Source organism: Antedon mediterranea, chromosome 10, assembly GCF_964355755.1.
Source record: "Antedon mediterranea chromosome 10, ecAntMedi1.1, whole genome shotgun sequence".
NCBI classification, from domain to species: Eukaryota; Metazoa; Echinodermata; class Crinoidea; order Comatulida; family Antedonidae; genus Antedon; species Antedon mediterranea.
The window spans coordinates 18,043,298-18,058,898 of NC_092679.1; the positions used below are offsets into that span (position 1 = coordinate 18,043,298).

General features: G+C 32.3%; 3 protein-coding genes and 1 pseudogene across 4 annotated transcripts in view; 3 read left to right on the forward strand and 1 right to left on the reverse strand.

Annotated features, from left to right (window-relative positions):
* Positions 1–1,381: 1,381 nt before the first annotated feature.
* On the forward strand, positions 1,382–3,454 carry LOC140060057 (testis-specific serine/threonine-protein kinase 3 pseudogene; annotated as a pseudogene).
* A 521-nt stretch (positions 3,455–3,975) lies between these two features.
* On the forward strand, positions 3,976–6,647 carry LOC140060704 (uncharacterized). Its single transcript, XM_072107023.1, has 5 exons — positions 3,976–4,383; positions 4,810–4,900; positions 4,993–5,120; positions 5,431–5,508; positions 6,002–6,647. Exons 1-5 carry the CDS (start codon positions 4,117–4,119, stop codon positions 6,089–6,091), a joined length of 654 nt encoding a protein of 217 aa, XP_071963124.1. The 5' UTR covers positions 3,976–4,116; the 3' UTR covers positions 6,092–6,647.
* A 393-nt stretch (positions 6,648–7,040) lies between these two features.
* On the reverse strand, positions 7,041–10,072 carry LOC140060648 (mitochondrial basic amino acids transporter-like). Its single transcript, XM_072106947.1, has 5 exons — positions 10,035–10,072; positions 9,306–9,348; positions 8,785–8,829; positions 8,414–8,493; positions 7,041–8,032 (listed from the first exon to the last, which is right to left on the reverse strand). The coding sequence occupies exons 2-5, from the start codon at positions 9,346–9,348 to the stop codon at positions 7,328–7,330; spliced, it is 873 nt and encodes a 290-aa protein (XP_071963048.1). The 5' UTR covers positions 10,035–10,072; the 3' UTR covers positions 7,041–7,327.
* A 487-nt stretch (positions 10,073–10,559) lies between these two features.
* The window catches only part of LOC140060180 (nephrocystin-1-like), a 72,033-nt gene continuing 66,991 nt past the window's right edge, over positions 10,560–15,601 (forward strand). Inside the window, exons 1-8 of one of the 2 annotated variants that reach the window (XM_072106278.1) lie at positions 10,560–10,665; positions 11,144–11,235; positions 11,567–11,702; positions 11,808–11,869; positions 12,172–12,768; positions 13,964–14,138; positions 14,439–14,512; positions 15,411–15,531. In XM_072106278.1, the coding sequence (XP_071962379.1) occupies positions 10,606–10,665; positions 11,144–11,235; positions 11,567–11,702; positions 11,808–11,869; positions 12,172–12,768; positions 13,964–14,138; positions 14,439–14,512; positions 15,411–15,531 (1,317 nt within the window). In that variant the 5' untranslated portion in view covers positions 10,560–10,605. The remainder of the gene's footprint in view (positions 10,666–11,143; positions 11,236–11,566; positions 11,703–11,807; positions 11,870–12,171; positions 12,769–13,963; positions 14,139–14,438; positions 14,513–15,410; positions 15,532–15,601) is intronic. The other variant, XM_072106279.1, reaches the window with a different exon arrangement.

The window sequence follows — 15,601 nt, forward strand, 5'->3', positions numbered from 1 at the left end:
ACTTTGTCTGTTTTATTTTTGTATATATAAATGATATGGATTAGAGACCAAATGTGTTTGATTAGATTTTTGTCAGAAAATATTTGTAATAAATAATTGTGTGTGTTTTTAAATAATAAATGAAAATCAAACATGAGATAGCAGTATTGTTTCCTTGTTTCCTGTGATTTATGAAACCAGATTAGATAGAATAAATATTTGATTTGGTTTATTATCTTAAATTGATAGTCATGCTATGATATCATGTTAAATGTGTACAGTATGAGAGTGATGTGACACTTTGTAATTGTTTTTTATTTGTTTTTGAGCAAACAAAATGTCTAAATGGAAGTAATTTTCCACTGATGAATGAATTATTGAATTATATTTGGATAAACATTTTGACACATTTAAGATTCAATTTGTCACATAAATTTACAGGAAATTTATTTTCCAGATCCAAAAAAAAAAAAATGAAAAACAATTATACAGTAGTAATAACAAAAATCTATCAACACTTTATAAAAGCATACCATATGATCACTTCAATTTCACTGATGACAAAACACTCAGGATTCCCCAACTAACCCCTAACCTCTATAAGAAAAAAAAAAGTGTAGTCCCCCAAAAATTCCAGCTAAGAACTATTTATGTTCTGTACTTAATTGCCTCCTGCTCCACACCCTTATTATTTTCACAGCTTTTTTCGAAAAAAGGGCTGAACTGATGACAGAGAGTGGGAGGAGAATTACAAAGTAACAAAGTCTATCCATACAACAACAGTAGTTGTGTCGCAGTCAGACATAAGATCAAAGGACTATCTTGGTTAGGCGAGCTCAGTGTACAATATTGCCTTGGTCTATCGGATTAGGCCAAGTTGAGCCGCCGACAAGTTGAGCCGCCACCAGAAAAACGTTATTTTTTATGGAACGCCAAATGCTAACTTTCGCCGATGCTCGTTCAATTTATATTAGGGATCGATGTACATTCAAAAGTTTATATATCATGGTTTTTAGTATATATATTATTAAATTTCTAATTTCCTTTTGAACGATTTTGGATTAAATGTGAGTTAATCTGAAACCGAACTATTTGAATCATATTTATATTTTTATTTAGCATTGATAGTCGCGGTTGTCAGATATAGGCCGATGATTTATGATAAATACTGTATTTTACTTTTGGGTACTACACCGGTGTTAACGATGGAAATTTCCACTCTTTCAATTTCTGCATGCTTAATATCATGCTTGAATAATTATTCCGCCCATTTTGTCATGCTTGAGTGACTACCACTCGGATATCCAATCACATCCTTAATTCCATCTCTATTTAACCAATCAAGTTCATGAATTTCAATGAATGAATTTTTACAACTCGTCCATGGAATCTTTTTGGGAATTTGCGCCACATTTTGTGAACAGTCATTACGCTACTGACGTGTCTCCAGAGTGAGTAGGTGAACACTCGATACTGGTTAAAGTTGATTCATATTCACTCTTCTGATATAGATATTATATTGAATATATTAGTATTACATTTATATATTGTAATACTGTTACATTATGACTGGAGGGAACGCTAAATCGACAATTAAACCAAAACATACGCCTGTAAATGTTGAAGATGTGTTGTTGAATCAAGGTTTTGAGGTTGGCAAAACCATCGGCGAGGGTGCCTATTCCAAGGTCAAGGATGGCTGGTCTAATTTACACAATAAGCAGATAGCGATAAAGATAATCAGCCTAAAAGATGCACCCGGTAGGTACCAGGAAAAGTATCTTCCAAGAGAACTTGATATCATCCGAAGGGTGAAACATAAAAGAGTGGTTGAAGTGTTGTCGGTTATTGAATGTGAGGCGCATGTTTATATTGTGATGGAAAAAGCAGTGCATGGTGATCTGCTTGGACGCATTGAACTTTTTGGCACTGAGACGGAAAAGGGAGCAATGAGATTCTTCAAGGAAATTATTGAGGTGTTAGAATACTTCCACGAAGAGGGGATAGCTCACAGAGATTTAAAATGTGAAAATATACTTCTCGACCAGAATAACCATGTAAAATTGTCAGACTTTACCTTTGCTAGAGATTTTGTATCTGGCGATAAGTGCAGTACTTTCTGCGGGACATTAGAATACATTGCTCCTGAGGTGCTACGAGAAGACGAGTACGACCCAAAGATTGCAGATATTTGGAGTCTGGGTGTGATTTTGTACTTATTGTTGGTTGGTAAAGGTCCGTTCAATACCGAGAGTATACCAAAGTTATTAAAAGAACAAACTGAAGAAGTAACATTTCCAGAAACGTGCAATTTGTCCAAAGAAGTGAAAGACTTGATAAAATCAATGTTGACAGTGGATGTTGAAAAGCGGGCAACTCTTACAGACATTCTCAATTCTGATTGGATGAACCATTTATGATAATTGTTTTAAACAAAAATCCTTGCCAGTACCATAGGGCCTAGCTAGTAATAGTACTACCACAGGTAGTAAGAAGCCCATTCAAACGTTAAATTGTTTTTTAAAAAAAGGGGTGGAGATGCGGGGCTTAATATTTAAACAAACACAATTAAGTACTAGGCCTATCTACAGTAAATAAATAACACAACATGCATGGATGCATGAAAATTGTTAATTTAAGGGTAGGCTTTAATTATCTGTGGGTTTATCATGGATAATTGATAACAATATTCACATTTTAATAAATAATTATATTTATAAATATTTTATTTATGCACAAACTCACCTGGTATAATTTGTGCAATACTGCCAGGGTTACTTTTGAAAACTTTATCCAATCACCAGAGGCGATTTAAAAATGACACTACTAGGCCTACTACAACTAGGCGAAGTATTGATAACAAAACACAATCAATTAAACTAAATATTTATTTTTCTATTTTGAGACTATTTGAACATATGGGGGTTGATGCTATATATTCCCATTATTGCTGTTATTAATACATACTGTACAGGGAATAATTTCGCCAGTGTAGCATAGCAAAAAGCTATACAAAACAACCTTATTGCTACACATTTCGCAAATTGTGTAGCAAAAAATGCAATACAAAACTATGTTTCTCGACTCAACAATCAGTTTGATTAGCAATTTTGCTAAACAAAATTTTTTAATGAAATTTTTCCCTGCTGTACTGTATTATTTTAAACATTAAAACCTTAATTTACTGTCAAACATAACTTACAGTTGAAGTATATGATATTAATTATTAATATCTAATAGAAGATGCAATTGTAAATTTTAAAGGGTAAACATCTATGCATTTTATTTTATGTTTAAACAAATCATAACTTATATTTTTAAAATACTACTTAAATTATAGAGAAAAACACTCGCAGCACAATGGTTATATTAACCGTGGGTGTTTGGTTGTATTATTTACTAATATGAAATATTGTGAAGTTATTATTTTTCATCTATGAAGAAGGATGAATAAAGTTTGAAACTCAAAATTAAATTGTGCACGTATTATGCATTGTTTTATTATTGTATTGACTTGTTAAAAGTTGGTGTGAAATTGTATGAAGAGAAATAATTGTTAGAGATGTTTGCTGTTTTAATTTGCTGGATTCAAGATTTTTTTGAATGACACATAATTCGAGCCATCGATAGAGGGTGGTAGTAGGCATCAGTTAAAAAACGTCACGAAGAAAAGTTTACCCTAGCGCCCTCTTTTTTGTACAACAGCTTAGCAGACGACAAAGTTGGGGATAAACGATAGAGGGTGGTAGACAAGAATTAAGCAACGTCACTGGAGAAGTCATCAGATGTTTTATTAATGTAATGTCCTTCATTGAATTTACATTTCTGCTTTTTTAAACGTAAGGATAGTTGCTTTTTAATTCTATGTGTGCTACCACTGGTGCAAAAATGAAAGTCAATAAATATATTTATTAATATGATCGTCAATATTTCTATCATAGCGCCCTCTTATTTTGTATTACTTGAAAAACAAACAAGAGAAGCAGACGACAAAATGGTGGACACCATGTATCGTTGTTGTGCGATCTTGTCAAACGTTTTTATCTTGTTTTAAGGCTTTTTATTGAAATATTGACAACAAAAATAATATATAACTAATCTGAATATATTATTACTCATGAATGGTCAAGTCTGGTTATGTCTAATAATATCCTTAATGCACACGGGAGAAAAATAAATGTGCTCCCGAAAAACTCATTTCACCGAGATAAACAACAGTTTGATAGGCCTACAGTTACACCTCAGCGAAGAAGTGGCGACGGATGCCGTTGGTCAGGAGTATGTGAGCCTGTGAAATTCGTGGACCTTAGTCAGTCGATTTTCAATCCATGTTTGATCATGTCGCTTGTAATATGTTTTTTGTGTGCAGCATATTTGTTATCTGATTTGTTTTTATTAAAAAAGGTAGGCATACTTATTACTAAGCAACTACATACGGAAGAACTTAATATTATTCATTATTAATGATTGTCAAATTGTACATTGGGGTGTATTTCCCTAGTTCCATGGCCAGTCTGATAGCTTATTCATAAATCATAGCATAGCATATGCGCAAACTCAATTCTTACATATTATATAAGTCACTACCATGCCAATGGTGTCTTAAGAATGATATTGTCTCATATAACAGTAGTAAAAAAAGTAATGAAAAAGTGTTTGTGGATTGTAATTTGATTAAAGATGCGATAAGTTTTATACAGCATTATGTGCTATTCATCATCATGAACAATGTACTGTACTATATACCATGGAGAAATTAGCTCAATGAAAAACATATACTTCCAGAATTATACACTGTGGTATGTAATAATTCTTTTTATTTCATTACAGACTTTTGTAATTTTCTACTATCTACCAGCAGTTCTACTCACTATATCCTCATTATACATTGTATATGTGCTGTGTTTTAAGGTTAAAAATGGTAAGTATTTTGCAAATGAGGAAGAAAATGACCCTTTTGACTGCAAAACAACTCCTATCCTAAACATTAAATGTGTTCATTCCTTTTTTCAGAAACTATTATTTTAATACCATCGTTTGGAATTCAGTTAGAGAGGTGCTATGCATTTGGTAGAATTTCAACTCAATTTATTCCGTATGATACTGTTAAAGATGTTGTAATTAATGAAGCCATATCTATGGTAAGACCATTATTAATTCAATGTGAATCTTTTTTATAAACCAGTTGAAATAAAAATATAACTTGGATTAAAAAAAAAAATCTTAATTCATAAACTGTGGCAGATCCAATATTTTGAAGTAGGAGGAGGGGATAGGGCCTAAAAAGTGTAAAGTTGTAATGCTGAACTTAATCCAATTTCCTATCTTTTGCATCCAAATTTTTTAATTCAGAAGGGTCTGGGCCGGTTAGGAAAAACTACATTTTAAACCTGCCATTGGGTAGGTTAGGTATCTTTCCGATTATTAAATAATTTCTATTTTCTTTTATAGTACAAAGTCATTTACTACTTAGTTATACTTGTTAAGTACTCACCTGTTGAAGACTTATCTGTTATACCACTTTTTACTGTAAGTATAATCAGGGAAGAGTTAAATTAAATAATTAATGTAATTTAACTCTTTCCTGGTATAATATAAATATCTGGATACAACATCTAATTAAATAATAATACAGTATATGGTATTTTTAAGGCTCCCTTCCAAAAAATTGACATACCTCAAATACATAAACAGTGGTGTGACAAACAGGGCAAAGGCCCCTAGTTTAGCACTCCTAAGGGGTCCCTCTAATACTGGGTAGTTGCATTGGACTGCTCATGCTCTGGGGCCCTTGAACTCTAGGGCCCCTGGGTTTAGCCAGTGTGAGCGCTCATAGATGTTACGCCACTGTACTGTACATAAAATGATAAATATGGCTTAAAAAAACCCAATAAAGCGTTGCCTGATGATTTATCATGATCAATTTGAGAGTTAACAACCTGTGTACAAAGACAACACTGTGTCATTCCTTATAATATTATGACAACTCTTTCTCATTTTCTGTGTGGTTTTTATCTTGCAGAATTGCTGGCCTAGGCTAGACACCTTATGTGAAATTTACAATATATGTCAGGAAGGGTTACTAACCTACCAACAAGAAAATACGGATTGAAGCCGTTTTTATATTTACTACATCTATTTTTATAATTTGTTCATGCGTTGAACTGTACATATTTTTTAATTTTACAGTTATTTTATATCATTTATTTTTTTAATGTATAGTTTGTATTTTTGTATGAATACACTGTATTTTACATTGTTTTTAGGTGATGTCAATCGATAAGTTTTTATCGCAGATAGAGATGTCAATTATCTCATACCCTATTAATACGTTGTTACCCCAATTCCTTCCCACCAAGGACAATTTCTCGTAAAATCAAGCTATCTGCGATAAACCTTATGGCCTTCAGACCACTACAGGGAAAAATTTCATTTGAAAATTTTGTTTAGCAAAATTGCTAATCAAACTGATTTTTTAGTCAAGAAACATAGTTTTGTATTGTATTTTTTGCTACACAATTGTAGAAATGTGTATAGCTTTTTGCTATGCTACACTGGCGAAATTATTCCCTGCACTAGCTTTGAAAGGAAAACAATAAACAATATGCCTCCATAGATAAATTAATACTACTGTTGTATAAATTGTATTAAATAAAAACCACACACAATAGTACAATAAAATTGTCATGTTTTATTTTCATTTATATTTGCTTTAATAACTTTGAAATCGAATATTAATAATACTAATAGAATATTTAGAAGTTTTCAGAAAATAAACATCTGGCAAATATTATCGCTTTTGGTTCAGTCAAGGACCATTGTAGCAAGTACAATAACTATACAAAAATATAATAAATACTGTATGTTATAAAAAACTGTGACATTCACAAATTCTAAAATCCAGTAGAATAAAAGGATTACCTAGTGATATGCAACTGTTTATAAAATCTCACATCTTATCAAAGTGTAAAAATGGTAAAGACAAAAACAAAATCTAAAACCCTCTTCTGAATGACATACAGTAGTGTAAAATATTACAGTAGAACCAATGCCCCCCCCCCCTCTCCTTTTGGGGAACCCCTTTTCACAGGACACCCCTAGTAAGTGGCAGTGTATTGATAGTATGTTTTTATGCTGATCAAGAACACTGGGTACCAACTCATTCACTCTCAATTGTATTCCCATGGGATTAGTGTATCTTCACCTATGACATTACATGTACAGTACCACATGTGTTGCCTGTATTATATATAAATAGGCTTATAACTTATGATACAGGCATCATATGTGATCATACCAAATAATGTTAAAATGTATTCTCTTGATGCAGCAAATATTGCCATTATTTTTATAATGTATCTGCATTTAAACGCTGTTTAATGTGTTTATAAACAACAAAGATGACACCATTAACAGGTATGCCCCTAAACATAGTCACTGACACCCCTTTAAATAAAATACCCCAGCCTTCTTTCTTGGTACATTGCATAAAACAATCAACATAGCTCGAATAAAGTCTTGTAGAACCCACGCCATCTGCTTGCCAGCGAGACTTAATCACGTCCAAAGGGTATATAACGAACCAAGATAACGTACCAGCGAGGCCCCCTGCTACAAACAAACCTGCTGTCGATGCTTTATTCCCCGTCGAATACGAAGCTATTTTATTCGATAAGTAGTGATCAAGGCTAAAATACACACCGGTAGACGGAACATCCCGTACGATGTTGATTCCCAATCCATGATAACAGCCTCGTAATCCTTCCTTTTTAAAAATCGTATATATTGCTTCTATTGAGTTATTGTAGTGTTTCTGCGCTTTTGCTACATGTTTTGTTCCAATGCCTTGCATCTGGAGCCTAATTTTTGTTAAGTCTAATGGACACATGAATGACGTACCTAAGAGTCCTACTCCAGCTCCAGCAATATAGTGATTTCTAGTACTAGCGCCACCAAGATATGCCAAAAAGGTTTCTTCAACACCAAAGTAAAAAGAGTTTTGAATAAGAGATGCGACGACAGGTGAAAGAAGACCTTTATATAACCCTGTTACCTATATGAATAAATAAAAATTTAATTTACAGAACCAATTCTCATTTAACATTTTTATTTCAACAGTATTTTACGAGGGTGGTCCATCCAGTCGAAGCTGATCATTAGGGATCCTCACAAAGATACAATATGACAAGAACATGCAACAATTAAAATTAATAGAATTTATAAAGATAAACAAAATAAAATAATGAACAAAATAATTAGAATCAAAATGGAAATAAAATAAACAGAATTTAAATTAAATTTAAAATGTTGATTATGGTTCAATTAAACAAGCCAGTCATTTTATGTGAAAACCTAAAATGATCAAAATATCATCAAATGACGGATGTACTTTGATACCCTTTTCAGCAAAAAAGTAATGAAAAAATGCACTTACGGACTCCTGTTTTAGAATACGCAGAAAACATTCAAAACCACTTTTGTATCGTGTTACTGTGCCCTGATTCTGTAAGCGAACTAAATACAAAAATAACAGTCAAATTGAATATTCTGAAGTATATCTTGAAAATTTATATTTTGATGGTGGGACTTGTAATTTAAATGATTTTTAGGAGTCTTAAAAATGATGGAACAGGCAAATCTCTTTCTTTGAGACATCCCTATTTAGAGGTCGTTCCTATTAAAGTGACAGTTTTCTGTGAAATGAACAGGGTAAATTTAGGGGGCATCCCTAGCGTTTTAGGTCCCAAATGTATCCCTTTAATAGGGGTTCTACTGTATGGTGGCACAGGGTGTAGGCCTACTTACTTTTAATTGTGTCAAGTGGATGACCAACAACTGTTCCAGCAACACCTAGCATCATTTAAAAAAAGGAGTTTAGTATTTTAATGTTATTACAGTATACAGATAGAAAGAGTGCAGTTTGTATCCAATTGTGAATAAAAAGCATACATATTTTATTTAGTGTTTTATTTCTGGGAAAATAAAAAAAGGTTAGTTAGGTTATGAAATTTTGGAACCATATTACCTCTTTTGTTATTATAGGTATTTTCATTACTTTTTTTGGGAAAAGAAAGATTGTATTCTATAAAAAAAATTGTAGGAATCACTCAAAATTCTTAACAAAATTACATTATTACGGCAGCCAATCATAGTGATTTGGGTAAATGACATTTGGGACAATCAATTCTCATGATTGGTAAATCACAGTTAGCAAATACTGTAGATAAAGAAATACAAATCTTTGGCCTGCGTGGAAAATAGCAATCTTTCTTTTTTTGTTGGTTGGCCTCAAACAGAATCGTGAAAAGTCAAAAGATATTTCTTACCAGCAGTGCCACCAGCAATGAACTCCGGCAGATTAAATGCCATCTAAGAGATAGAAAGAATTTTAATATCTGTGAAACAATTATTTATCTCACTAATTTATTTTTGATAACTTACAAGAGTAACTAATTAAGAGGACACTTTCAGGACCCCTTAGTAGGGGTATCCTTTTCAGGGGGCCTGAAGAATATACGTTTAAAAATTTAAATGCTATAGTTGAAGCATAACTATTGACCAATCAGAACATGGAACTATATGATCAGAACAACGTCAATTGGAGGACAGGGAGGCACGTGTTGCATATGCACACTGCTGGCTGCTCTAACCAGTGTCATAATTAATACTAAATAGCACTAACTGATCATCACGACGTTTTTGTTTGTTTACCCGTTTGTTTACCTTTATTCAAAACGTCATAACTAGGTTAAACTAAACGTTATCGGCCTATCCAATGTATAGGTCCAGATTATAGAATGGATGCAAAAAAAGGCCATTCCCCGAAAACCGGGCTTTGCGATAGGCCTATAATAGGCCTAGGCCTAGCTAGGCCTAAACTGAACGACGAGAGAATAAATAGCGAATCATTTTAGGCATACCGACCGTGTACCGTGCACACACTAGGCCTAGCTAAAACAAACATACGGTTGGCCGGCATATCAGTTGGTCTAGATATCTAAAAATCAGGACCTCCCTGGTAAAACTTACTACCAACAGCAGAAGTTACTACTTACAGTTAATTTTCACATTTAAAGCATTGTAGTGGTCGTCGCCATCATGTTCAGTGATGCATAGCATAGCATGCAGCATGCTGCAATCAATCAAGCATGAAGAAAACTGAAAAGTTGGTGCTTGTTTTGATTATTAATTATTAGTTTAGTTATAATGTTAGTGCTATTAATTTGTTTTGTCTTTCGGATATAATTTGGATTTAAATTTATTGACTTTCATTCATAATTTTTAAAATTGAGTTTAAATATAAAAAATAAAACCTTGAGATGAAAGTATAATTCCCCAGTTATGACCAGTTTAGTTATATTATAATAATGTCTGATGAGGATATGAAATAGAAGAATTAAATAATATAATTAATAATAATATGATGCAAAAAAGTAATTTCCATTTTATGTATTTAACTATAGTAACTGTATTTATTATTAATTTATAAATTAAAATCGAATACAACTTTTTTTTTGTAAAAAGACACTGACAAAATATTAGAATATAGAGGGCGCTAACTTTGTAACTCAGGACGCTTCCTTCTAAAAAAAACAGCAGACGATCAAATGTTTTCTCCACCACAAAATGTCTAAAAAAAGCCCACTACAACAAGTGCAACATGAAGGAGATGTACTAAAGAGAGATGTTAGCATAAATAAATAAATACATTTTAGAATAATATTAGAATAATAGTACTACTACTAGGCCTACCTAGTAGCTAGTAGGCTAGTAGGCCTAGCCTAGCCTATAGTTAGTTAGGCTCTAGCTAGCCTATCCATGTATTACTAGGCCTACCTAACCCTGGCCATACCTAGCTAGGCCTAGTCTGCCTACTACCTAGCTAGAGACTGAGAGAGGGTATTCTAGGGTATACTAAGACTAGGCCCTAAGCCTAGCTAGGTTAGCTAGACACAACTTGTTTGATGAATCTGACTACAGAAATGATACCCGGACTGATTTTTGCAGTTAACAAATTTAGAGCCAAAACTGGTCCGGCCAACCGATTTTGGCCCGGACCATACTTGTCATGACCGGCCTATAGTAGCCTAGTGCTAGATCTAAAAATCATTTTAAACTGTACAATTAGGCCTATAATATTACTGTACAACTAATTATATTTTAGGTTGATAAGTTGGTGAAGGAATGTCAACAATTTATAGACGATACAACAGAATCTAACAGTAAAGACAAGAAACTAAAAACTTTAATTAAAAAGTATGTATTCATTTACGATTTTAAATACAATCATTTCATGATAATTTATAATATAAATTGAGAATTAAAAGCTATATGATGATACATTGGAAATAACTATGGCGAGAAAAAGTAAATACAATAAGATTCCAACTGAAAAGCAAGACAGGCAGTATATTTAAAAGGAGGGTCCAGGGTATAAAATTATAATATAATGGTAAAATAACCTAATGTTCTCTTGTTTGCTTGGTAATTTAAAAGGGTACCTAAAATCCTTCCTATCTTTTGCATTGTCATATTTTAAATGGTTAAATAATACATAAAGGTATAATATTTTTTTCTTATTTCATAGATGCCAAGATTATGAAAAGAAGATCAACAGTTTATTAAAGAAAGCACAAAAACTTGATAGAGTAAATGAACCATCTTCAACAAGCAAATTTGAGGAAAATAAACAACAGGAAATCAAGCGATTAGAAACATTCAAGGTACAGATTAAAATATAGTGCCCTCTATGGTTTGTCCACGCTTTCAAGTGCAACATCATCATTTTTTTCTGTGACTATGATTAATTTTTATTTTTAATCTTTTAGGTACAGCTTGAAAGAATTTCGTCAAAACTTGAGCCAGATGAAATAGAGGAAGAATATCTAAGGTTAGAGGTCAAATCACTATTCTTTGCATGTTGGTCTTCCCCAGTCTATATCTGCTTGCAGTCTATGAAAAAAAAAAAATGTAGTTTATAATATCATTTGAAGGGAGGCTGCAAATTAGTCAGAGTCATTAAACTGATGACATCATCATTTTAGAGGCCTCTAAAGAGGGAACATTAGGGTACCAATAAAAGGATAATTTTCCACAGGGTGCCCTCTCAATCATTTCCTTGTATGTTGTCTCTTGTGTATTGACATAATATAAAAAGCCACAATTTTCTTTACTTTGTATAAACGTGTACAGAGAAATGAGTCAGGAATTAGAGGAAGATTTTTCAGTGAAGAAAAATGAGAAAGAGGATGAAGGAGTTGAATCAGAACTATCAGAAGATGAGGAGGATGATGAAAGTGATGTAGAAGAGGAACCAGAAGATGATGATGGGGAAAATGATGTAACCCCAGAAACAAACTCTAAAGGCGAGGCAGATCTAAAAGAAGACACTAAAACATCTTCAAGTAAATCTGGCGATGGAAAACTAAGCCGTTTTTCAATCTTCAGAAGATCATCAAAAAAGAAAGAGGTGTCAATGGTAGTAGAAGAAGAGGGTGAGACAGGAAAAAAGAAAGAAACTAAAGATCTTGATAAAGAGAAGAAGGATGAAAAAACAAAGAAGAAAAAAACAGAAAAGGAGAACAAAGAAACTGAGATAATGACTAAAAAAAAGAAACAAAGTAAGAAAGACCAAGTAACCGAAAAATCTACCAAAAAAGATAAAAAATCTGTAAACAAACCAGAGATAAAAGTGCACAATGCGTCTGAAGATGGGGAAGTAGAAGAATCTGAGGAAGCACCAAAAGTGGACACCAAAAAAGGATGGCGTTTGTTTGGCAAGCAAGACAGGTGATATAATGGATGTTTCTGCTTGGTTTATGGTTTATTAACATTGCAAACGTTTTCGTTGGTGTTTGGTATTTAATGCTGCTTTTCTTATGTTTTTTTTTAACTCAATGTTTGCTGCAATTATTTTTAATTTTAAAATATAATCAGCTGCAAAAATGGTATTTATCATAATATAAAACATGTGATAATCTATTTCCTATTTATAAAATTAGTGACTTGATCTAATAAGAAATATAGCTAATATCGTTGTGTTATTATGGTATTATTGGTTTTCTTAATTTGTATTGAATGTACATTTGATAAATTTATTATTTAAAGGTAAGTATAAATTGTAGAATTCTGGGATTCTTTAGTACTGTACTGGCTTATTTGTGTACATGTTGCTATAGTGACTGCATGGTTTCACTTTTGGTCTGTGTTTTGTGTTATAATTGCACTTTTTTTCTAATTTCTATGAAAAGAGAATATCTATTCATGATCACATGATCCTTTCGGTTTTCTCAGAAATTGATCAAGGCCTGTGTAGAGTTATATAAATAATATAAAATAATTTTTTCAATTATCGTAAAATATTTTATGTTATTTGTCTTTTAAATAATTTTCTCTTTGATTTGAATTTATTAGGAAAATCATCATAAAATATACATACAAAGTGGTAACATAAATTACTGACATTACAAATAATACATTTATAAAGGATTTTCCAGGATAACCCAAAAAGCTTATTAGCTTATTTCCATTGGGATCCTCTTTATCAACAAAATGCCACTGTTGTCAATCAATAATAAAAGAAATATCAATAACTGTAATTTGCTTTGTAAAAACAAACTTTGATTGATTGTAGATTGGAAAGGATACAAATCTGTATATCTATATAATTTAAATAATAATAATAAAAAGTTGTTTTTTAAATAATGTTTTTTTTTATTGTATATTTCTTTGTGCAATTCTTCTGTTATGGGAAGCAAGATTGCATCATGTTTAATTTAATCAGCAATGTTAATCCTCAATACAACAACTAGTTATCCCAAAAAGCTGGCTCTCATCAAACAAAAAATACAGTGCTCTCAAAAGAAGGCATTCAGCTCTCTCCAAAAGATTAAAGTCTGAAACAAGGAACTCTCCATACCAGATTTGTTTAGAACCCAAATTCTTGAATTTTCAATAATTACATTTTAAACATTTTCTTTATTAGGAAAATGAAACAGGAGAATGCACCAACTAACACAAAGGAAAAGGATGACAAAAGTAGTAAAAGAAAAGGTGCAGATGTACAAATAAAAACATCGGACATCAAGAAAGGAAAAATTGATGAAGAGGTGGATGAAGATTCCTATGATGAGGATGAAGAAGATGATGAAGAATATGAGGTAAAATTATTATATTATATATAATATAAGATTATATATATATAATATAAGCTAACAAGCATGGTTGTACCCTTTCAGTTCATTTCTAGGTCTTTAATTGGATAATGACACAACAGTATTAAAGGGGAAAAAAACCAGAATTTTTAAATTGGATTGATTTATGTGTTACAATGAATGTTTTTTTGTTTTATGCTTTGTTTGCTTCTAGCGTGGACCCTATATTACTGAATACTATTTTAACTGAATTTATAATGATACTTGATACTAGATTTTATTTTCATATTTAAAATCGGTTTTCAGGATGAATATGAAGAAGAAGCGAGCGACGAAGAATTGACTGAAGAAGGGGATGAGGAGGAGTACGAAGAAGAAAGGTTTGCACAAATAAACTTTTCAAAAAATGTTTTCTTAAAATGTAAAACCACCTTTAAAAACTTAAACTGTTTGTTGTTTATCAGATTATTATAGTTAAACTTTTAACTGTGGTCCTTCTTGTTTCAATGTTGATATAGCCACATCCTTTAGGATGTTTTATTTGTCAGTGATTAGTTCAGTTTGGGGATATTGTCTGTTGGGTTGAGGTGGGAATATCGGTAAGGGTGATAGGGATAGAATAGACAGGTTGGTGAGGAGGGCAGGGAGGATGGTTGGATGTGAATTACCTGTGGTGGACTCGGTCTATCATGAAAGGTGGCGCAATATGTTTAGAGTGATATGGAATGATGTTAGTCATCCCCTTAACTCGGACATTGCCGACTGCCTTATTGAACGTAGTGGTAGACTGCTGAGGCCGCCACGGGGATCCACTGAACGCCATCGTCTCTCCATCGTCTCTCCCAAGACTATAATGAAAGGTATCAAAGATAGAATTTATTACGATACACTTTTATTGTTATTATTATTATTATCACACTTATGTATTAGGCCTATCATTTCTCTTTTAAATACGGCATTGTTATTAGACAGCAACATAATTTCCCAAGTTGGTATGAATAAAGTTTTCTTGTATGTATCTTGTATCTTGTATCAATGTGGTTTGCATCAATAAGCTTTCAAAATGTTCTCTTAAAATGTAAAATGTTGCTAAAAATTTAAACCACCTTCAAAAAATTTCCTCTTTTTGCCAAAAGTTTTTTTTACCTTATTCCTCCATTTCATTATTACTATTGATCAGATTATGTGAGTGATCTCGGATGCAATTTTAAGGCCAAAAAAACACTTTAAGATAGTGTTTTTTCTTGCGTTTTTTGTTAATAAATATTTGTTTTATAGCGAGGAAGAAGAGTTAGAAGAGGGAGATGAAGAAGAGGAATCAGAATTTGAGGAAGAATTAGGAGGAAAACCAGATGAAATTGAGGAGGATGACGATGAGACAACGTTTGAAAGAGAAGAAGTAAGCTTATACTATTACTCAGTTTTGATGCATAACACTAGTTTAATAGAGTTTAGTTTTAGACTTTACC